Consider the following 24,797-nt stretch of genomic DNA (forward strand, 5'->3'; position numbering starts at 1 on the left):
TGAGGTTGGGGAACGGATGTGATAAAAACACTTGATTGAGCTGTGTTTTTTAACACCCCACCACCATCATCCCCCTAAACGGCAAAGGAAGCAGATGGGGTGTACACCAGTCCCAATCTCTTTAAGCCAAGTGTTTCCCAACCCTTGTTCTGTGGATCACAAGTTTTCTTAAACCCTTGAAGGTTTCATTAAGGATACAACACGAACTACTGAAATAGTAAAATAAAGAGTCTTAAATATATCAATTCTTCTCTTCTGAATTAATTACGGAGTCTGCCTCTATTAGTTTGTGTAAGTTGTATAAGTCCTTGTTACAAAACCATGGAAATAGGAGGCTTGGCAAAAGTAGAAGAGCCCCCTGAAATGCGTTGCCTTATCCACCCCTACTATACAGAAGTGAGACTTTGTATTAAGCTGCAAGAGCACTTCTGTATTCCTTCATCTAGTGCATGGGTGCTCAACCTGTGGCTCTCCAGCTGTTGCGGAACTACAAGTCCCACCATGCCTCTGCCTTCGAGAGTCATGCTTGTAACTGTCAGCGGCTTCCAATGCCTCATGGGAATTGTAGTTCTGCAACAGCTGGAGAGCCACAGGTTGAGCACCCATGATCTAGTGGGTCAGTCACCCTTACAAAGATCAAGTTTGGAGTATCCCCTTTATTTACAGCTATGGTGCTGGCCATGGAGGATTCCATCATCTCCTAGGCTTACTACGGGTGCTCTTACTTCTTCACCATTGTGAGTGCAATATTGGTTGTTCTTAAACCTTATTGTTTTTAATGCAAAAATGTGTCCTTTCTTTTGCCCTTTTCTAAACCGTTGTAAACCATGTGCAGTGGCAGGACTTGTACTCTTTTCATAAGTGACATTTAGTTGTATTGTGACTTTGGACTCCCCACTGTTTTATCCAATGAAAGACACTCAGTGAACGTCTCACACATATAAACGCAAAATGAAAAATTCAGCAACTCAGTACCACGGTAAATTGTTAATGCTTTAAGTCAGCGGGTAAATGTTTTTAAACTGTTTGCTTGGAAGAAACTGTTTACATCACTACATTTTTTAAAGTGGACCTTTCCCCTCCGCAACACTAAAGCCTCGTACACACGATCGGTCCATCCGATGAGAACGGTCTGAAGGACAGTTGTCATAGGTTAACCGATGAAGCTGACTGATGGTGCGTCGTGCCTACACACCATCGGTTACATAACCGATCGTGTCAGAACACGGTGACGTAAAACACAACGACGTGCTGAAAAAAACGAAGTTCAATGCTTCCAAGCATACATCGACTTGATTTCTGAGCATGCGCAGGTTTTTAACCGATGCTTTTGCATACGAACTATCGGTTAGGCGTCCATCGGTTCAATTTTAAAGCAAGTTCTCATTTTTTTGACCGAAGGTTAAATAACCTATGGGGCCCACACACGATCAGTTTGGACTGATGAAAACGGTCCTTCAGACCGTTGTCCTCTGGCGATCCTATCGTGTGTACAAGGCCTGGGGCGCACCTATGCATCTTTTAGTGCGTTTTCAGTTTTGCAGAAACACAATACAGTTCAATTATTATGGTTTCCTATGGGTCACGTTCACATCTGTGCATTTTATAGAAAGGGCCAGGGACTTTTTTTTTTTTTTCTGTTTTTTGGTTCCATAGACTTCTATGGATCAAAAACGTGTATCGTAAAATGCACCTGGAATATGCAAACTGCAACCTGCATAGGTGTGAACCAGGCCTTAAAATGCATGGTGCATGCCGATTTTAAACCTTCTTCAAGCAATTTAATAAAATACTTATTTTATTGCTTACAATTTATTTTACCCCACTTCCTGGTGTATTGAAGCACTGGTGACGTTGACAGGACCTCACAGCTACCTCCTGGAAAGACTGTGGGCCAGATTCTTGTATATTCCGCGGCGGCGTAGCGCAAGCCATTTACACTACGCCGCCGCAAATTACTGGAGCAAGTGCCGTATTCTCCAAGCACTTGCTCCGTAATTTGCGGCGGCGTAGTGTAAATGGCCCGGCGTAAGGCCGCGTAATTCAAAGGGGGCGGCTTGTATTTAAATTAAGCACGCCCCCGCGCCGATCAAACTGCGCATGCGCCGGGCGGAAAAATAGCCCAGTGCGCATTCTCCAGCTCACGACGGAAAACGTCAATGACGCCGACATGAGCGTCATTGACGTAAAGTCGTATTCGCGGACGACTTAGGAAAACGACGGAAAAAGCCAACGCTGACCCGACGCCATACTTAACATGGCATACGACGGACCTTCGTAAACTTGCCCCTCATATAGCAGGGGCAAGTTTACGCTTATGGAAACGTCGTAAAATCACTGCGTCGTCCGCACGTACGTTCGGGAATCTCACGTAACTAGCTAATTTGCATAGACGACGGGGAAAACGACGATGCGACACCTAGCGGCGGGAAAAAAAAATTGCATTTTAGATCTGACAACGTAAGAGCCTTACGCCTGTCAGATCTAATGGGTATCTATGCGTAACTGATTCTAAGAATCAGTCGCATAGATATGCTGGGCCAGATTAGGACTTACGACGGCGCAAATGGCGTTGTGCCGTCGTAAGCCTTTTAAGAATCTGGCCCTACGTCACTAGTGACTTCCAGGGAGATTTCATCTGTAAACTGCACGCTTTTAAGAAACCCCCCCCCCATACCTTGCCATGGCTTTAGCAATATGAAAGAGGCAAGTAACCCCCCCCCCCCCCCCCCCAGTAACTTTATCAGTAAAACTTGGATTCCGTTGTTGTATTTATTAAGGTGGGGGAGGTCCACTTTAAAACTTCTATTTTTGCTTGCTGTTTTAGGAACAATGGCGTGTCCTATTAGAAAATGTATGTATCTTATTTTATTTTGTGAATAGCAAAAGGCTTCTCTAGATGGATGTATAAAGTTCTCTCATCGCACTGTTCCTCTTCACTCTATTTTTCTAAGTAATGAATCGGGGGTTATGGTTTACATGGCGGCATGTGAATATATGTAAAGCAAAAAGATTTGGATGTACTGTGAAACCACAACAAAGAATAAACATGACTCCTGAGACAAACGCTGTGTGTTCTTTATTTGTTCAAAGTGGATCTATACTGACCGATATATGCATTTGTTTTAAAAGTACAGCAAGCAAGATGTGCATGAAAAATGTACCCCTAACAGGAATTGGCATAAATGACAGGTCAGGGTTTTGTATTACTGTCCTTGTTCCCTGTTGGAGAGACTCACCTTCTCTGATTGGACATGGGGAAGAGGAGGAGTGGTGAAATCATGATCTTCACCTCATCCAATCAAAGAATGAAATGTTGTTATTTACGAGGCATTCTGTTAACGGTGGCAGTGCCAAGTAAGGTATGATTTTGGCCTCCCAGGATCAGAAAGATGGCAGGGGACAATCCGGTGCACGGCCAGCTTTATGGCTATCTGCCGCTGGATCGGGTCCCCACACGGGACAGCCCAGAGGTGCCCATTGGGTGGCAGGAGGGGGAGGGATGTCCCCACCTGCTGCCTGTAAAAGCCATCCAGCGGCTAATCGGCCACTGGGATGGCTTTTACAAGAGAGGAAATCGCTGGCTGAAAACAAAGATATCTAGAAGATGCCTGTAGATGCAGGTATCAGCACTTCAACCTAAGGACCTCATATGATGACGGGACGTAGTTAAGCGTCTCAAAATAGTGCAAAGCATGTCGACACTGACCCTAACTGCCATTTTCTAGGGTGGATTTGATCCTGGTTTCTCGGAGCTCAGCAGACAGGCGGTAGTTCTTCACCAAAACCTGTTCAAAGGAATCTTAGTCTACCATGGCTAACATTGCCTTCCAAAAATGCTACTTCCCCAGCTGTCCTAATGATTCAGTGGTATCAGGACTTCAATTCACCAACCCATAGAAGGTGATCAGCAATAGGAGCCTCCTTGCTTCTCACAGTAAAGATTTTGATGCATAAGGCTCAAAATACTATATTTTAAACTAGATGCTGAGTTTTTGTAGAGCAGGTTGGGCCTCGTTTATGAAGGCCTCTGAAATATATTAACTGCCTTTTTTTTTCCTATTCTGGCAAATAGTGGCAGGACATGCTTATCGGGAATACTAGCACATTTATAAAATGTCATGTAATGGTTTATGCTAGGTAGAGGGGACCCACCATGGTAGCCATGAGCTGCCATAATGGAGGTGTACAGGGGTGCTCACATAAATGAGATGTGTCAGCTCCGGAACATTCATAAATGAGACTCTGTGGCCCGGATTCAGAAAGGAGATACGACGTTGTATCTCTGAGTGTGCGGGGTCGTAACTATGCGACTGATTCATAGAATCTGTTACGCATAGATTTCCCTAAGATCCGACCAGCGTAAGTGTCTTACACCGTCGTATCTTAGGTTGCATATTTACGCTGGCCGCTTGGTGGCACTTCTGTATATTTGCGCGATGAATATGCCAATTAGGCAGATACGCCGATTCAGAAACGTACGTCCGCCCGGCGCATTTTTTTACGTCGTTTACGTTAGTCTTTTTCCGGCGTAAAGTTACCCCTGCTATATGAGGGGTATCCTATGTTAAGTATGGACGTCGATCCAGAGTCGAGTTTTGAAAATTTTACGTCGTTTGCGTAAGTCGTTCGCGAATAGGGCTGTATGTACGTTACGTTCACGTCTAAAGCATTGACGATTTGCGGCGTAATTTCATGCATGCGCACTGGGATTCGTGCATGCAACGTTCGTAAAAAAACGTCAAATACGCGGGGTCACATGTAATTTAAATAAAACACGCCCACATCAACCACATTTGAATTAGGTTGGGCTTATGCCGACACACATACGTTACGCCGCCGTAACTAAGGGCGCAAGTTCTTTCTAAATACGGAACTTGCGCCCTAATTTACGGCGGCGTAACGTATCTGAGATACGTTACGCCACCCGGAAAGATACACCAATGTATCTGAATCCGGCCCTGTATGTTTTGCCTCATTGCTGCTAGCCCGGTTTAGATGAACACTGGAAAATGAAGGTTTGCATCTTATTGACATATCTACAACAGTCACTCTACAGTTAAGCTTCAATGTGGTCTCCATGGTTGTCCGGTCACCACTGTGCTCCATTCACTGTAGTGTCCTGCACCGGTAAAATCCCTGGCTGCCACTTGTGCAAGTACAGTGGACCCGGGGCGGTTTCCTGTGATAAGGAAAGACGTCTGCTCATAGGGCCCAACCTGTGGGGTGCAAGGAAACAAAAGAAAAAACAGAAGAAGTTACATAATGCAAGCCGTTTTAAATAGATTTTTGATAACCTTGGTATTATTACGGTGATTTACAATGTTAAAATCGTTTTTATGTCCATCAAAGGAATTATACAGTCTTCCCAGCAACTCGTGCACATGCTTAGATTTTCGGACAACCAAACGTTTTTTGTCGAAAGTGAAGAGGTTACTCACAATACAATTTTTTTTGTACGACAGAATACAACGTCAGAAGTGACGTAATGTGTTGAATAGTCTTCTATGTATTCTTTTGTTTCTGAGTATGCGTAGTCTTGCTCCTACGATTTTTTTTCGTACAAAAACCGTACTAATGAAACGAAAATCAGACGTTGAGTTCACATCTGACAAATTTTATAGTCTGCACATCCAGCTTTTGTCTGCCGAAAAAGCAAAACCGGCTGTCGAAAGCACCTTACTAACGATCCGAAAATCGACAGACAGCTCGTCGTACACATTTTTAGGCTGTGTTTTTAGACACATCTGCTACACTGCACATGACGCATGCCAAATGTATACCCTGAAGTGCATGTCAACCCCAAGTGAATGACTGGTAAAGTAAGCACACGTAATCGGTTTATTTATTTATTTTAAATAATAGCACTTATTTTAAAAAAAATACCATCAATACCATGTGGGCTATTCCACTGACCATAAGATCCACTATCATACCTTCCTTTACTCCCCTTCTACATGTACTGCCCACTGGCATACCATCTTTACTCCTTCTTGGCACATGCTGTTGGCCATCATACCCTTTGTAATTCTTTCCTGCACATACTACCCAGTATCATACCCTTTATACCCTTCTTCTGCACATATTGCCCAACATCATACCCTTCTGCACATATTTCCCAACATCATACCCTTCTTCTGCACATTTTGCCCAACATCATACCCTTCTTCTGCACATTTTGCCCAACATCATACCCTTCTTCTGCACATTTTGCCCAACATCATACCCTTCTTCTGCACATTTTGCCCAACATCATACCCTTCTTCTGCACATATTTCCCAACATCATACCCTTCTTCTGCACATTTTGCCCAACATCATACCCTTCTTCTGCACATTTTGCCCAACATCATACCCTTCTGCACATTTTGCCCAACATCATACCCTTCTTCTGCACATTTTGCCCAACATCATACCCTTCTTCTGCACACTTTGCCCAACATCATACCCTTCTTCTGCACATTTTGCCCAACATCATACCCTTCTTCTGCACATTTTGCAAAACATTATACCCTTCTTCTGCACATATTGCCCAACATCATACCCTTCTTACTCTTCTTCTGCACATATTGCCCATGGACATACCCACTGGTACTCCTCTGCACTGCTCTTCTGTATATACTGCCTGCCATCATATCCTTGGCTCTCTTCACTTGCATTTAGTGCTCGGACCTAAGACATTAGTTAGCATTGTCTAATATCTCCGACCTTGTCTGTTCCCAAGTGGCCACGCTTTTGCTAGTAAATTACAAGAAGTAAATTCACAATTTTGTTTTCGCTGAAAATTATTTAGTATCATTTAGTACAAAATATCTAAATAAAGTTAAAATTATCTTTCAGTTTCTCACCACTTTGTACTGTTTAACACCCGCCCTTCTGTAGCGGATCAAATAGGACAGCGGGAAATAGTCTGGATATGGCCAAGAAGGAGGTGGACTCCATTGCAGTAATAGTTTCCTGCTGTCTCGGTGTACAGGGGATAAGCTGACATTCACAGGTACACCTGGCCGTACTGTTAGAAAATATAAACATTTAGTAAATGAAAAAAAAATATTAAATCACAATCTTCAACCTGTCCTATAGCCCTCTTTAAAGGCCATGGTCACATTTTCACAAAAAATACACTGTTATCTCAGTGTGCAGGGGCGTGTGTACAGGGTTGCCATTGTGACCCAGTCCTATACTCCAGGGTGCTTGTGTGCCCCCCGTCCAACTTGATAGACGGGTGGCATGTAGAGGAACCAATCCCTCCATCTAGCTGCTGAATGCCCGTCTCTCCTCCTCTCCCTCCCGCAGACGTTCAGCGGCTACAGGAGGGAAATGGAGGGCATTGGTTCCTCCACACACCGCTCCCGCCACCTCCTCATCGCTGTCCTGCTGTCCCGGGCTCCTGTGTCTTTCCCTGACCCCTCGCCTTGCGGCAGCACTGCAGGGTTTCCCCTCCCAGCTGCCACCGGCTGCTGTGGGGCATACTGTCAGAATGGAGATGGATGTGTCATTTACCGGCCCCATCCTTCTTAATGAATAGAAGTGATCAGTACCGATCACTGACTGTTTTTCTTTTTTCTTTTTTCATTCATAGCTGGGGCATAGTAAACTATGAATGAATGGGAAGCTCTGTACAGAGCTATTCCTGTTCATCAATCTGTGCAGCTGAGGCTACAAAGAAAGGGACTAATGAATCTGTCCTCAGTCCCTTTTGCTGTCTCAAAAGTGAGACATCAGGGGGTCTGTTTAGACCCCTGATATTTCGCTAAAACGCCCCAATGAGGGCCCTAAAAAAATATGTAAAATATATATATATATATATATATATAAAAAAAAAATACTGACACCAGAGGCGGTACTACCGGGGTCGCAAAGGTCACACAAATGCAGCTGGATTCCCACTGTTGGGCAGGAAGGTGGCCTGCTCCAGGGCTGTAATAAAAGTCCCACAATGGCATAAAAGGCCCCCGGGACCAGTGGGAAGGGGCCAGGGAGGCCCTTCTTGGTTTCTTGCACCTGGGCACTGAAGGTTCTAGTTATGCCTTTTCCAGTGTGTTAAAAAAAAAATAAGTTGTGTAGTTTTTAAAATGGTGTCCTAAGTTTTAATGTCCTAATAATAGGCCAAGACTGATATCCTCTAAGGCTGCTTTCACACTGGGACGCTTTTCAGGCGCTATAATGCTAAAAATAGCGCCCAAGGTCTTTCACAGTGGAGCGGTGCGCTGGCCGGACGCTAAAAAAAATTCCTGCTAGTCGCATCTTTGCAGCGCTATAGGAGTGTTGTATACACCGCTCCTAAAGTACCCCTGCCCATTGAAATCAATGGGCAGTGCCGCCGGAGAAGCGCCGCTGCAATGGTGCTTTGCGGGCGGTTTTAACCCTTTTTCAGCCGCTAGTGGGCGAAAAGCGCCACAAAAAAAGATGGTAACGCGGTGCTGAAAATAGCCAATGCCTCAGTGTGTAAGTAGTCTTCAAGCCTTCCACAAACATTCCCCCTGAGGCAGTCAGTTGCATCCTAACCAAGTTCCGGAAAGCTCCAAATGTTAAGCCTCGTACACACAAGCAGACAAAGCGTAGGACTTTTGTCCGTAGGGCGTTGGCCGTGAACTTGTATTGCATTGTTAAGCCCACAAGCAAATACTTCCGGGATTCGTGAATGCTGCTCTATCCCGCGCATGGGCAGTGCAGTGTGTAATGGAAGATTTTACCTATTTGCCAACAATTAAAATGGCACCCTCATCACGTGACCTGCTTCATGAGTCACGTGATGAGTAAAATCGAGAATCAGCGTTATGAATCGTCTCCTGGGAAGCGTGACACTGTGCTCCCAGGAGACATTGCGATCTAGTGAAGTGAAGTGACACGTCCACTCCCGCGGGAGGGATACCCGGAAGTGCCTACTATTTTTGCCTGCTAAAAGGTATTGCAATGATTTTAAAAATTAGGGATAGCAGACTGTATATGGACTTATTGTGCTGATCTGAATAAGCTGCATTTTATATTGATGGTGAACCTCCGCTTTAAGGAGGAGAGCTAAGCAATGATACATCACAACATCTAAAGACAGAAAATGATATATTCTAGATATCCATCCCCCGCCTGTAAACCCGTGTCTCAGAACTCACTGATGTTCTCTACGAAAAAGTGATGCAGCAGCGTTATCGATCCCAGTGGATTTACAGCTGTCACATTTAGAAGGTACGGAACTTCTGCAAACATCTTGAACTCTGTAATCTGGCAGCTGTATGGATTGAAATCAAGCTGAAGGCACTGGCTGGGAGGGTCCGAACCTGTCAATCCCAACCTGCAGTGACATAATTCACAGTTGAAATAACTATTTGAGACATACTATAATAATATGCGGATATTAGGCCCCAAATCAGCCGTAGATCAACCATAATGTTCCACTATTGAAAAGAGCACCAAATATACTACTAACTCTACATAAATTATATAATATATACAGTCAGGTGTGGAACAAAAGGGAGTCGCGCTTCTAAGATTGTTAAAAGACATACATTAAGTGTCTATAAAAATAAAAATAAATGACACCCTTTAAATAAATTAAAGTGATAACATAAATGTTCATGGCACTATTAATATGACATAATTAATACCAGTGCAGAAAAAATGTAAGGAAAAATAAAATGTGAAAAAATATGATAAAAAGCAAAAAGATTTAGATAGTCCCAAAATATATTGATGAAAACAGCAGTAGATCCCAAGGTGCAAAAATTTGGATTTCATTTTGCACCTTGGGATCTACTGCTGTTTTCATCAATATATTTTGGGACTATCTAAATCTTTTTGCTTTTTATCATATTTTTTCACATTTTATTTTTCCTTACATTTTTTCTGCACTGGTATTAATTATGTCATATTAATAGTGCCATGAACATTTATGTTATCACTTTAATTTATTTAAAGGGTGTCATTTATTTTTATTTTTATAGACACTTAATGTATGTCTTTTAACAATCTTAGAAGCGCGACTCCCTTTTGTTCCATATTTGTTTGATGTTGTATGACATCTTTGAGACGCAGCTAGTTTGGTTAGGTATTGGGGTATGCGCAATAACTTTTTCTTTGCATAAATATTGGTACATTGATACAATGGCCAGGTGTGTGTTATTCCCTCATTTACAAGGAGCAGATAAAAGGTCCAGAATTAATTTCAAGTGTGCTATTTGAATTTGGAATCTGTTGCTGTCAACTCTCAATATGAGATCCAAATACAGTAGCTGTCACTATCAGTGAAGCAAGCCATCATTAGGCAGTTAAAGCACATCATGCACGCGGGAGCCGTCAAACACGGCATTGCCCACGTTTATTATTGCCCACGCTATTGTTAGTGCGCCTGCGTTCCGTTGTCTACCACACATGCCATACACTAGTGCGCCAATCACTAGTATGTAATTTATTATATAATATTTCTGGATATTTGTAACTCAGGCCAACTGGGATCACATCCCAAATTGCACAGGTCCATTACCTGATCCCAAATGGGCAGTCCACCCACAACACAGAGGGACACGAACGTTATTTACCTATAGGTAGTAGTGAAGGTAGTGTGTAAGTGAGTGTCCGGCTGGTCGTCCCAGGTACAGTTAATCCTTTCTGGGTACTCCGAGGCCCAGCACTGGACGTTCAATATCTGTGGAGGAACTAAACACAAATCTGTTAATGATCATGACATGCAATAAAAAGTGTCTACATCTCTATCTAGAAGCAAATTACATTTCACGTATCATTTTTTTGGCACTGAAAGCAAACATTTGCTCCTATGAGTTAGTTTAGGTCATCAAAATTGTCAAAAGTTTTGACAAATGTGGAATTAAGTGAAGGCTTACTTTCTGGGTTCTTATATCCCTCCAGCAGGGGTGGACTGACAACTCATGGGGCCCCCGGGCAATAGAAGATTATGGAGCCCCCGGGCTTACAGATGGCCACCACGCCAGGAGGCATTGCAGAGGCCGGGCAGCTAAAATCTCAGGATTTTCACATTAAAAGCATGTCGGTTTTGGACATATCAGGGACAGATGTAAAAAAAAACACAGATTTTTACATACTGTCCCTGGTTTTATTGAGCCTGGCAACCCTGATGGGGCCCCCTAGTGGCATGGGGCCCCCGGGCAGTGCCCGAGAGTCCCAATGGTCAGTCCGCCCCTGCCCTCCAGAGTGTGGCATCTTCAGGGAACAGACAAGGGGAATCAAGCAGTTAAGTTCACATGTTATGAGAGAACTTCTGGAGGCTGCCATTGCTTGCTCCTGAAATGCTAGCTACCTGGCTGTCACGCTGAAGGCCTATAACACTTTGGGGTGAATTTAGAAAACATTTGCACTGCCGTTTGTCCATCGAAACGGCATTCAATTCATTCTTTGCAAATGGAGAAAAATCAAATAATTTCGGGCTATGTGCTCTGCAATTCAAAGTGTGAATGTTGAAAATACCACATTATGGCCACTAGATGGAGCTGAGGAACATACGTAATACCTAGGATAGTCAGTGCCATCTATTGGCCATAATGTGGTATTTTCTGCCATATTTGCTTGGAATTAATGGAATGGTTCTGGTGGATGAAAAGCTGTATGATCTTTTTTTTTTTTCTCAGAAATACAACCCTTTAAGTAACTGACAACAAATTTACAGATAAGGAATTCTAACATTGTTTGGACCCCCGCATTTGGACCCCCGCTGCAGTTTTGAGACCACTGGTTTAAATTATTGACAGATGAGCAATGGCATCCTATATATTCCTTTACAAATCCCCCCTAATTTTTTTCATCGTTCATTGGTTTGTATAAACTTGTGTACTGCAGGTTTCAACTCACATCCAAGGTATAGCTCCGTCATAGATAACACCTTGTCGTTGTCAGGGTTGTGACAGCTGTATGTACCGGCCTGGTGCTTCTTCACTTCCATCAGGGTCAGCTGCTGTCCATTTGCATGCATCTTAGTATTGTGAGGGATCCAGACCCCATTATGCTTCCATTTAACACCCAGCAACCAAGAGTCACACTGCATGATGACGTCTGTCCCCAGCTGCTCATACTGCTGTGTGATGGGAGTACTCACTGTGAGAAGCAGAGATAGATAACTTAGCATCTTGACAAGAACGTGCAAAAGATTGCGGTCTCATTGATATGCATGGAAATGTAGTTTTGTCTATGCACCGGCAACCTTCCCTAACAAACAATCATTGCAGTTAAAGCACTTCCCCAAGCAGCAATGTGGCTATAGGCACCTACAGACAGTACAAAAAAATTGGGTTCCTATGTAATATGGGATGACCAGAAATCTTACTTATACCTGAGCCTGACCCAGCATCTGATCAGTACTCACAGACAATGGCTGCAAGCGCTGATCAGTGTATTCTGGCAGAGGAAGGGGCGCTCCCCCTGTCAGAATACATTAGCACAGCAGGGGGAAAATGCCACACCAACATCGTTTGTGTTGGTACAGAGATCTGTCAGTTTTTTTTTCATTCAACCTGTTTGTCAAATGAAAAAGCTTGCAGTGTGTACCAGGCTTAAGCATGCATATGTGATATTTGGAGGGCCTTTGGAAATGCTGTGAATCACTGTAGTGGTCTACGCCATCCTTTTTCACCAGGGTGCCTTGAGGTTTCTTCATGGGTGCCTTGGCAAAATGGAAAAAAATGTACCTAAAATTGTATAGTAAAGTGTGGATGAAGGCTGCCTTTTAGTTACGCTAAGTCACGGGTTCTCATTGTACACCATTACAACCTTTTAGGTTTTTAGAAAATCGAAAAAATATGAAATGTATTAATATCTAAAAGGAGAGGAGAGAAAACTCTCTAATGTATGTTGGCAAATTTAATGAAAGACCCCCTCAAGGCTCACGAGGTCCAGCACAGGGTTCCCCAAAACAGGAACCTCCACAGCTCACTCACAAAGGGCCCGACGTAAGATGAGAGGAAAAAATATATATGTAAGCCTTGATTTGAAACTACAAAAGAGAACGTTGGCTTGGTCTCCTCAAGACTCCAGAGCAGCAGCATCCGCCGATATATATTTTTTCTCTCATCTTACGTCGGGCCCTTTGTTAGTGAGCTGTGGAGGTTCCTGTTTTGGGGATCCTTGTGCTGGACCTTGTGAGCCTTGAGGGGGTCTTTCATCCAATTTGCCAACATACATTCGAGGGTTTTCGCTCCTTGTCTTTTCATTTCTTCTTAAGAATCTTGTAATAAATGTACAACTCTATAATACAGCATTGAGTACATTGGTATCAACCTATCCATGCCCCTGAAGAGAAGGGATATATGCCAAATCTCCCGAAACGCGTCGGACTATAGGAGAAATGTTTTTCTTTAAGTTTATGTAGCTCTCTGTGAGCATGGTACTTTATATATATGCTGTACGACCTATGTTACTTGGTGTTATGTTACACCACTATAATGTTTTTAACTTCTAAATATTAATACATTTCATATTTTTATAATATTCTGTGTATAAAAGTCCCATAGTACCGGGGGGGGGGGGGGGGGGAGGGACTTACCTTTTCCTTTTTTGGTTTTCTATAAACTTAACATTGGGATGTTGGCAACAAAAATTGGGATTTTTTTATTCTCTATGGTGGTTCTCTATACTCATTACAACCTTTTAGCTGCCAGCGTCTTAACGACCAATGACATCATCGGTTGATAAGGAGGATGTCAGCATCCTTGTTTGACCCTCCCCTGCCCCTCTCCATTAGCGGTAGGGCAGAGGCGTATCTAGTGAAAATGGCGCCTATGGCAAGCACTGAAACTGCGCCCCTGTCAAAACATTTGAAACCCATCTTTCAGATAACTAGGGACAGAGCGGCACACTGGGGACCACTAGCGGCTGGTGCTGAAAGTTTTTGGGGGGCGCAATCGCACATGATGACTTAAAACGTTTAAGTCATCATCATGTGCGATTGTGTGTGTGTGCCAGGCATCAAATATAGTGCTCATTATGGATTAAATAAATTATAAATATGCATAGCCATAGATATCATTAATAAAGTGTAATAAAGTGATTTGTGCAACAGCTGTTCACAAATCACTTTATTACAGTTTATTTATCATATGGCTATGTCACTCCCCTCCCCAGGCAGAAGGAGAAATATTAGCAATTGCTGTGCCGGCGTCACGCTCCAGCAGGGCGGCCGCGGTACAGGGAGATTAGTGCGGGAGGACGGGTGGGGGTTTTTTTTTCATGCGGGGGTTGGCTTTTTGCCGCCCCCCTCCCCATGGTGCCCATGGCACTTGCAATGGCTGCCATACCCTAGATACGCCACTGCGTTAGGGTCATATTAGCTGAGTGATGGAGAAACATTGGAATACTAGTCAGTACTAGTTTGCAAAAGCGTGTTTGCATTGGAAGAATAAATCACCTCTAACGTTGGGTGTCCTGCTTGGACTTGCGGCTGTTGCTGCATTATGTAAAACTATTGGAATCGTTTTTACATTTTAGAATGGGGTGCCTCCAGACGGTTCATCATTTATAAAAGGGTGTCTCAAGATTGTCCACGATTTCTAAAAGATGCCTTGATTGAAAAAAAGGTTGAGAAATACTGGTCTGCGCTACATATACAGTGAAAGCCATGATCTTCCGATTTCGAGTGGCTTCCTCTCTGCACACTAACCATGTAAAGATGCTGTGGCACCTCCACCATTCCTAGAGCGCTTTGTATTTTTTTTTTCAGTAAATACCAAGCATTCTCTGATTGGACTAGGCGGAGAGAAGGACCTTGTATTTTTTTTCAGTGAAAAAAATAAAGATTATAATGTCACCACCAATCTACTTTCTTCACTGAACAAAAAAATACAAGGTGTTATGTGAATGGTGGCAGTACCAAGTGCTTCCACAGGACCTTGAAGATTGCAGTGGTCACTGTAGTAGCACCAAATACTACAGTGATTGTCAACTTCCACAGCAATTCCTCAGGTATGGCAAATACATACTTGAAATTAAAGACTATCAGCCTTATGCCTCGTACACAAAATCAGTTTTCCTGATGGGAAAACTGTGGGGAGAGCTTTTGGCCGGGAATCCCAACCGTGTGTATGCTCCTTGCAGTTTTTCGAATGGGAAAACTGCCCAAAAACCGCCGGACAAAAAAAAGAGAACCAGTTCTCTTTTTTTCCCGCTGGGAAAACTGGCGGGCTTTTGCCCGGTGGTTTTTAACAGTTTACCTATGCGAAAAACTGCGATGGAGCATACACACGGCGAGGAATCCTGGCCAAAGCTCCATCACAGTTTTCCTGTCGGGAAAACCGGCCGTGTGTAGGGGGGAAGAATGAACCAGTTCTCGACTGAGCATATTCTCGGCTTTCCCCTCAGGATTTCCGACAGGAACTTTTCCCGTCGGAAATCCCGCACGTATGTACGGGGCATTACTAATACCAGAAGCAAAGCTTTTCCATATCACTAGAGTAGTTTGAATATTTTTATACTTCACCTGTGTTCTCCAAGAAATCAGAAGGAAAAGGCATAAGTAGCAGGACGCCGAGACTGAGCAGCAAGATCATCCTCCTGTTACAACAGACAAAACCGATACTCAGAAGACAACTCCACCTCTTAAAACGACAACAGCAAAATAGGGATCCTCATTTGAGCACAAAACTGATTCTGGATATGCATAGGAAAACACAACATAGACATCATAGTGTATCTTTAGCGAAAACCTTTTTTTGCGTTGGACGGAGTAGAAAAGAGTTAGAACCTCTATTACGTTTTAATTTCTGTCTGTGTCCACCCTGGAGTGATTTACCATCTTTGTTTGTCCCGGTAACCATTGTCCATTGGCAGCCGGTGATGGGACATCAAAAATTGTTACAGTTGTTGCTGAAACAGGTAAGAGGAAATCATCCAATGCTGCTCAGGAGACAGGAGAAATTAAAGTGATTTCAGATATTATCCACTTAGTAGGCTAATGCTTAGTTTTCTCCTGGGTGCTGTTAATCACAGCTCTAGATACACTCCTGATTATTGAGTCAAACATTTTACATGCCTGGGGAAGATGTCAAAATGAGTAATAAAATCAGTTTCTTGCTATATGAACAAAGAAAAAAAGCAAAAAATAACACTGGGACCGTTGTGCGGGGGGGGGGGGGGGGGGGGGTAAAATGGGTTATAAATTATTAAAAGCAAAATAATAAGTACAAGAGTTGGGACAAGGTGGGGGCAAAAGGGAAAGCTGCCCCAGGCACAGCGGTTTTATTTTGAGGGGGAGGTGCAGTGTAAGAGATATCTTTTTTAAATTAATTGAACCTATTCTATTTTAAGTTTAACATTTTATTATTCTCTTGCCTTAAAAAGACTCATTCTTAATAAAGTGAGCGGGGGAGGGGATTTGGCGCTATGGGTACTAGGTGACATTATTGTCTCTGAACTGATAAGCAGTTCTGGCATCAGAGACACATTTTTGCACAGTAAGGTTTTCCATTGTGTTGGAAGATCTTCCTGTATGGTCCACCTCATGGTCTGCGAGCATTTAAGGATTCTGGGGGGCCCCAGTATTGCAATAACTTGTAGAAAGTCAAGCAGAGACTGGCACAACTGTTGGTTCATGCTGCGCTATCTGTCATCAATGGCCAGCCATATTCAGATACAACACAATAGAATACTGCACACTTTTGGGCTCACTACAAACAAAAAGAACACATAATTTTTAGCTGGCAACATAAAAATCCCAAATGCTTAAGGCAAAAAAGTAAGACATGGGAGGGATACTCAAAGCCAGCACAAAAGACAAAACAGATTTTAAGGCCACATACATGGAAATGTTAACCACTTTTAACCAGATTTTGTGTAAAGGACTAAATGGATGTATGCAACCTGCCACCAACCTTTTTCTGTTGGCACCATAAGGTGATGGTTGGTTCCTTTGTTCCTTTCGATTGGTTTTATGAATAAAATCTGTAAAAATGGGGTTGGTATTGAAAGTTTCTCTGTATGCGGCCAACAGAAGTTACTACAATATAATAAACAATATGGCACAACACCATTTTCCTACCTTACCCGAAGCACAATGGAAAATATGGCTTTAGCTCTTCTGCAAGGTCTTTCAAAAAGCTACGATGTTCAGCAAGAACTGCAATTTGCATAAGGATCTCAGATTGTGTTTACATCTTAAATAGTGCCTCGTGTGAAACATCTGATCTTTCAGTTCCCATTCTGGTAAGAAAACTAAAGGGAATTACTAGAAACAAAGAAAATGAGGAAGAACCTCTCCGACGCCTAATAGTTTCAAACCCCTTACATGGTAGAATTCATGCTTGCAGCATATGAGAACTTACCATCGTTGTACTGGAAAGTCCATGGTATTTTTCACATACTAACCTCACAAGGGTGCCTTTCACAGAACAAAGACTTTGGGACAGGTATCAAAACAGCTCTGGGATTTTTTTTTAGCAGTTTAAAGTTACCGGTAGACATTACATAATCCTTGTAGCTCACTGGACGTAAGGGAGATTACAAGCATTTTTGGTTTAATTGTGTGATAATATTCAACTTTTAAGAGCTGGGACAACCATGATTTAAGACACTGGTGCCCATTATTATTGTTCCAACTGGGCCCACAATAGAGCCTTTTTTGTGTGCCAGTAAACCTGGTACAGTCATCTACGAGTCGTTTTATCGAAAGTCGTTTTCATGGAAGAGTTGTGCCCAAAAAGCCAAATGACTCTGGCGTCATCACACACTGATTTGGTCAAATGTGCTTGGACGAATTAGGAAAAAAAGCCAGGGTCTTAAGTTTGCATGCCCATATTAGAAAACAAATTTACGACTCTGGTTGCTATAGTCAACAGGAGCACTATCCTTTAGAGCAGTGGACTCCAAACTGTGGCTCGGGGGCCAGATGCAGCCCCTTGATTGTTTTTATCTGACCCCTGGGGCACTATTTTATCCACAGACACCGATGAAGGGGCACATTTTCTCCCAATGACTCCAACGGTGGAGTACGATTTCTTCCAATGACACCAATGGTTGGGCACAATTCCTTCCAATGACACCAATGGTTGGGTACAATTTCTCATACTAACACCAAGAGATGGGGCAATGTTTACTCCTACTGATGTCGGGACATTTTCTACTCCCGATGGTCCCAGTCCAGCCCCCATAAAGTAAACTGGCCCTTTGTTTAGAAAGTTTGGAGACCCCTGCTTTAGAGTACTGTCTGTTTATGAGGCCTAGGCTTTTAGTTGTAGATATTCTGATCGCCTTGAGGCGATTAAGTTTGCATTTGTTGCGCTATATAAGTTTCTCACTCACTCACTATGGCAGCTGTCAAATGCTGTCATGCATATTCACTCTAAGCAACACTTATTCCCTGCACTGAGCAAATTTCAATACCCCCACTGTGTTTGCAACCTTACAATACCCTTTATAAACCAGCACTGACATGAACAAATAACCAAATAATTCCTTCTTGGGAGCTTGCCACACATAGGGATCATATTGAAAAGCATTATGTGATTCACTTATATTAAAGTCAATATTTTCTGGTAAGCCTTCTTTACCTATCCGAGGGATATTGTACAGGGTTGTGGAAGCATGAACGGAATTGATTATATAGACTTTAAAACTGTAATTGTGGATCTGCATTTTTTACATACTTCGTTTTTTTTTACATTGTGGTCGTTTTGCACTTTGTTCACCAGTAGTGGATGTTCTTCACTGGAAAATGTATTTCGGTTTTGAATGTTAAAAAGTGGTTATTTGTTCATGTAAGCGCTGGTTGTTAAAGAGTATTGTAATATATACTAATATAATATATGACCAATAGTTTGCAAATACTTGACCACCACCCCCAACACACCATGGACAACCCAACAAATGGCTTAAAGGGGTTGTAAACCCTCGTGTTTTTTCACCTTAATGCAACCTGAGCCCCGAATTTCCGTGGGCGCTTCCCCGCCGTCCTTCTCTCCATGGAGTCCCGGCTTTGATTGGATAGATTGATAGCAGCGCAGCAATTGGCTCCCGCTGCTCTCAATGAAATCCAATGATGCGGGCGCCGGGGGCAGGGCCTAGTCATACACTGGGCGTCTATGGACCAATAGGGATGGAGACGTGTGTTTTTCATACGCCTCATTTAAAGTCCCAACCCCAGTTTTCTTTGTACCATATAGGGATGGAGATGCGTTTTGCTGATACCCTTATACTAGTATGCGTTTTTTTCCAGTGCTCTTCACCACAATACCAAGCATAGGTGGAGGCGGGGACACACCCCTAGTCACCTGTCCTCCATCTACCCATCAGTCTTTATATGCCTCCATTGAGGAGACTTCAAAAGTTTAGTTAGGACTGCAGATCGCAGAGAGCCTTGTCGCTGGCTCTGCAGCTTACTCATGTACTTGCAAATGCGTGCAACCAATCCTCTGCTTTTAACATATACAGTTAGACAGTTGAATTTGGCTTGCTGTTTGGGTGGTAAGTATGAGCTTGGTTATTGTTTACTATTTTACTTATACTACTGTTTGTTTAAAAACGCATCTCATTTAAAGTCCCAAAAACCCCCCTTTTTTTGTATCCAATAGGGATGGAGGCGTGTGTTTTTCATACGCCTCATTTAAAGTCCCAACCCCAGTTTTCTATGGACGCCCAGTGTATGACTCAGGAGCGTGCCCTCAAGGTAACCCCCCCGGGAGAGCGCTTCTTCCTAGGGGGTTATCTAATGCGGGGAGGAGCCGCAAGAGCCACAGAGGGACCCCAGAAGAGGACGATCTGGGCCACTCTGTGCAAAACGAGCTGCACAGTGGAGGTAAGTATGACATGTTTGTTATTTTTCTAAAATAAAAAAAACACAAAGCTTTAGTATCACTTTAATTCAGGTGATCTCAGTGAAGGGTACTGTTAATGTTACAGCAAACAAAGACATTTTAGGCAGTTATGTTTTTCCAACTGCATGGGAACAGTTAGTGAAAGACCATTCCAGCATGACCGTGCCTCTGTGTACAAAGCCAGCTATGTAAAGACATGAATTGGCGAGTTTGATGTGGAGAAACTCGAGTGACCTGCACAAAGCCCTATTTAAAACCCTACTGAACACTTCTGGGATGAACCAGATTGCTCACCCAACATCAGTTCCTGACCTCCCAAATGCTCTTTTGGCCTAATGGGCACAAATTCCACACAGTTCTAAATCTTGTGGAAAGCTTTTAGCCTGGGTTCACACCATCCCCACATCAGTCTCACAGCAGGGGTCTGGTGCTTTCTGGTTCACCGTATCGGGTCCGATTTTTGGGCTGAATTTGGACCTGAAACGGACTAAAAGACGCACAGCTTTTTTGTGCCAAATGCACGGGATATATGCTCCATAAAGAACCGATCAAAATCTCCTTCTATTGCGAATTGGATGCGGGGAACCCAGCCTTACAGTAGAGGCTGTTAAATTTGCATCTGGGGACCAGCTATATTGATGCTGCCAATGGTTTTGGAATAGGATATGTATGATGTTCAAGTGTCCATAAACTTTTGGCTATAAAGAATGTGTCCTCTGGAAGGACATGTTGTATTCCCCCAGCAGCTACACATTATGTTTTTAAGGTAGTCAGCCTTGGTTGTGGGTTATTTTGCTTTGTAATGTTTGCCTTGTTGAATAAAAAGTGAAACTGTGTTTGTTTAATTTTTGATGAGTGATCTAAGACCTATTGCCCCTTATTCCCGAAATCTGAGTTGTTGTATTTTACAAAACTTCTGTATATACCAGTAATTCTATGTCTGTTCTACAGCTTTTGGCATTTCGTGGAGTGGGTGAAAGGCACATGGAAAGATTAAGTAAAACAGAACTGAAGCTCAGTGGTCCTGAAAATGTCATGCGAGAAGGAAACATTATACCTCCAAAAAACCTACTGTATATAATAAGCAGTATAACCGTTATGTGGCTTGAGTTAAGTCACATTTTGATGGCCCTCAGATTCGGGGTCATGAAGTGACAAATCATTAGTCAGTCTGAACCCTTTGGGTAAAGAGTTAGCTTCTTTGAGTGTCTTGTGCTTTGGGAGGAAGTGGTGTTGTAGGGTGCCACTGTGCTATTCTTAGTTAAGGAATTTGCCTTTTTAATCCCCATTCTGTCGAGTCCTCCTGGGGGTTAGTGATCTTCCAAGGAATTTTCTGCCTACCATATACAGGCAGCCTCCAGGCTTTGATCCCTTTTGGCTGGTCTGCCTAGTGTCTTCCACAAATATGTGACCTTGCTCTTCAGGGCAAAGGGCCTGCTGTTCAAAGACCATCCTCATGATCAATGGTGGGCACCTTTGTCCAATATAGGCCTATTACCTGCAGCCCCGATACGCCCCCTTACCCCAAAAGTGCATTATGGTTGAGACACAAGTCTTAGTTCAATATTGAGTTGGCCCACCCTTTGCAGTTATAACAGCTTCAACTCTTCTGGGAAGGCCGTCCACAAGGTTTAGGAGTGTGTCTATGGGAATGTTTGACTATTCTTCCAGAAGCACATTTGTGAGGTGAAGCTCTAATTCATCCCAAAGGTGTTCTTTCGGGTTGAGGTAAGGGCAGACAAGTTCCTCCACCCCAAACTGGCTCATCCATATCTTTATGGAGCTTGCGTTTTTGCACTGGTCCAAATCATTTGGTGGAGGGGGGGTTATGGTGTGGGGTTGTTTTTCAGGGGTTGATTTTAGCCAGCAAGGGTAACTCTTAAGGTGTCAGCATACCAAGACATTTTGGACAATTTCATGCTCCTAACTTTGTGGGAACAGTTTGGGGATGGCCCTTTCCTGTTCCAACATGACTTCACACCAGTGCACAAAGTAAGGTCCATAAAGACATGGATGAGTGAGTTTGGGGTGGATGAAATAGATCCTGACCTCAACCCAACAGAACACCTTTGGGATGAATTAGAGCGGAGACTGCGAGCCAGGCCTTCTCACCCACATCAGTGTCTGGCCTCACAAATGTGCTTCTGGAAGAATGGTCAAACATTCCCATAGACACACTCCTAAACCTTGTGGACGGCCTCCCCAGAAGAGTTAAATCTGTTATAGCTGCAAAGGGTGGGCCAACTCAATATTAAACCCTACGGACTAAGACTGGGATGCCATTATGGGTCATGTGGATGCGCGGGTTTCCACGGCGACAGGTAAGTATACACACTCTCGGGTTTCTCGTCGGGAAACAGGCCGACAAGAATCTCAACGAGAAAAAAGAGCGCAGGTTCTCTTTTTTTTCTCGTCGAAATTCTGGCCAGATTTCCTGATGAGAAACCTGAAAGCCTCGTACACACAAGGTTTTCTCGGCAAGAAAGCTCTGCCAGCAGTTTTCTTGCTGTTTTTTTCCGAGAAAACCGAGCGTGTGTACGAGGCTTAAGGGCAGGTGTCCCAATACTTTTGGTAATATAGTGTATGCCTAGCTAACACTTTCAGTAAACCTTATTGGTCCAAACATTTGTTTGCTGAACACTGTGCTTCCATAACTCCTAAACTCAAAATAACTTCATCAATTTTAGAAAGCCAAAAGCTAACATTACAGATCAGGGGCAGTTGGCAATATACAGGATTATTAAAGAGAAGATATAACTTGAAAGTTTAGTCATTTTAATAAGTTTAATATAAGTTCATTGTATTTACAGCAAGCTGATTATTTGCATATTATACTATTTCTGTATCAAAAGAAAACTGTATTGAAGAAATATGGAGGCTGCCATTAAAAATAAATATAAATATATATATATATATATATATATAAATATATATATATATATATATATATATATATATATATATATATATATATATATTAGGGCTGTTACTGATTAAAAATGTTGTGTTCGATTAATCGTTTTTTTTTTTAATCGACTAATTTCGATTAATTATAACACACATACAGATCCAACTACTTTTAGCTTTTTAGCTGATCTCCTTGCAGGCCGATTCCCAGTGCAGCTACAAACCACTGGAAAATGGATAGCAGGATACAAAAAACACACAGGCAATGCTCAATGGGAATAGCATTAAAACTTTTATAGTCTTAAAGTAGGTAACAAAATAAATATTGCACTGGAGATAAAATCGATGTAGCTACATAAACTGTAAAAATGGTGCGAGTAATACCAAACGGTAGCAAAAGCAGTCATAAAAACATGTACCCAAGTATGATAATGGTATAAAAATGTGTACAACGATACCACTGCTGAGTCCAGATGAGGAGGGGTTAACATCAGTTCTGTCGGCATGTAGATATCCCGTGAAGGGAACTATCACAACTCCCAGTGGATGGTTGTAGAATCCCAGGTTGATAGAGGGAAGTGATAGAGGGAAGTGAAACAGCCCTTGTGTGTGGCAGATAGTAAGGTCCCGCCGGCATGCACATATGAAGGCACAGCAAAGGAGCCCTTCAGATGGACACGGCAAGCCCCGCCGGTGTCTGTGACGTCACCAGATCTCCGACGGAACTCCCTGAAGGCCCAGAAGCCGGTGGAGAGGTGAGTACCGATCAAAAGAATTTTGATCGATCAAAAAAAATTAAAGACTAATCGATGAATTAATAGTTAATTTCCCCAGCCCTAATATATATATATATATATATATATATATATATATATATTCCAATGGTATATTTCCCTGTTTGATTGTAGTTCTTTAATACTCTCTAAAAAAAAAATCATTGACCTGGAACAACCATGTATTCCTTTTTAACTACTGTAATCATCATACTATTCCAGCTTAGTGACTACATATTGAAACCAGAAGCAGACAGGCTACTAGTCTTTTTAGAAAGAGGTGCATGAAGGTTCCCTGTGTTTCCTTTAGTACAGGTATCCTTTAGGACAATATACTCCCTTTAACACTAGTCACACTTGGACTGTGGCACAACCCCCCCGGTTTCTCCGAGTCCCAGGCTCTACGTTTCAGAGGAAATGGTCGGTTAAAATCTTCATTTTGTATGAGGCCTCCTGAACTATCCTGGCTGTGGGGTCTTCTCGTAGGCAACCTGGCTCTGTCGCACTGACCAGCTGATGCAGGGTGCCTTGGCAAGCCTATATTTAACGGCGCTGCCCAGCGTGAGAACCTGTAGCTGTTAGACTTGACTATCCTTGACTTTATGCTACTTAGGGCAGATTCTGAAAAAGTACTATAGGTCCGAGGTAGAAGTTGCTTATCCATTGTGGAGGCGGGAGTTTCCTTATGCAGCAGCTTGGTAGATTTTTGCTTTATTTGCCAAAGTTTGAGTCTCTGCTCCAAGGTGCTCACTTCTTTTAGGACCTGGGTGACTTTGTCCATCTTATCCAAGAGGTCAGAGATTGCTCTGGGAAGATGTTCCACTGCCAGGGCAGGTGAAAGAACAGGTCGAGGACTACTTGGAGGGTCTTGTGCTTCCACAGACGGTGGTCGATGGACTGGTTCAGTCTTCGCTGGAATATGGGAGGAGGCTGGAGACTTTTTGGTAGAATAAGATCCTAGGCCTTCAAATTTGACACTATGGCGATACTAAATGGGAATTAGAAATATATAAAATTTAAATAGGAGCTGTGATGAAAAACACAGTAAAAATAAAAGTTTATACTCTCAAAATAAAAGTAGGGGGGGGGGGGTACAAAATATGTATTGAAATGCTGGATGGCTGGGAGTCACTGTAGGGATAATGAGGGTTCTGGTGGCCTTGTATAGAATGAGGTTTCTGCAAGGGGCTTGAGCTTATCAGAGGCACTGTGGGTTGACTGGAGGGTAATGAGTACTAGGAGGTATTGTTGGACACTGTTAGAGGATGGAGAGACTACGGGAGGCTTTGAGCACTATGAGAGTTTGGGGGGCAATGTGTAGGCTGAAGGCTTTCAGGGGGCCTGGGGGCACTGTG

General features: G+C 42.9%; 2 protein-coding genes across 3 annotated transcripts in view; both read right to left on the reverse strand.

Moving 5' to 3' along the window:
• Window positions 1-4,967: 4,967 nt before the first annotated feature.
• Window positions 4,968-17,201, reverse strand: EBI3 (Epstein-Barr virus induced 3). Of its 2 annotated transcripts, none has more exons than XM_040330708.1 (7): window positions 16,998-17,201; window positions 15,436-15,509; window positions 11,820-12,062; window positions 10,535-10,652; window positions 9,113-9,291; window positions 6,848-7,011; window positions 4,968-5,219 (listed from the first exon to the last, which is right to left on the reverse strand). In XM_040330708.1, exons 1-7 carry the CDS (start codon window positions 17,081-17,083, stop codon window positions 5,067-5,069), a joined length of 1,017 nt encoding a protein of 338 aa, XP_040186642.1. In that variant the 5' UTR covers window positions 17,084-17,201; the 3' UTR covers window positions 4,968-5,066. The 2 variants fall into 2 exon arrangements, with proteins under 2 accessions (XP_040186642.1, XP_040186643.1); XM_040330709.1 differs by having other exon boundaries at window positions 16,993-17,077.
• A 6,335-nt stretch (window positions 17,202-23,536) lies between these two features.
• LOC120918375 (polycystin-1-like) overlaps window positions 23,537-24,797 on the reverse strand; it is a 104,939-nt gene continuing 103,678 nt past the window's right edge. Inside the window, exon 47 of the mRNA XM_040329920.1 lies at window positions 23,537-24,430. Coding sequence (XP_040185854.1) covers window positions 23,765-24,430 — 666 coding nt within the window. The 3' untranslated portion in view covers window positions 23,537-23,764. The remainder of the gene's footprint in view (window positions 24,431-24,797) is intronic.

The sequence above is a fragment of the Rana temporaria genome, chromosome 12, assembly GCF_905171775.1.
Source record: "Rana temporaria chromosome 12, aRanTem1.1, whole genome shotgun sequence".
Taxonomy (NCBI): Eukaryota; Metazoa; Chordata; class Amphibia; order Anura; family Ranidae; genus Rana; species Rana temporaria.

Coding starts and splice junctions, on each gene's coding strand:
- EBI3 (XM_040330708.1), bottom strand. CDS start 17,083: ATGCAAATTGCAGTTCTTGCTGAACATCGTAGCTTTTTGAAAGACCTT. Junction 7,012..9,112: donor CTTTTTCGTAGAGAACATCA/GTGAGTTCTGAG, acceptor ATTTTCTAACAG/TACGGCCAGGTGTACCTGTG. Junction 5,220..6,847: donor GTGTTAAACAGTACAAAGTG/GTGAGAAACTGA, acceptor TGCACCCCACAG/GTTGGGCCCTATGAGCAGAC.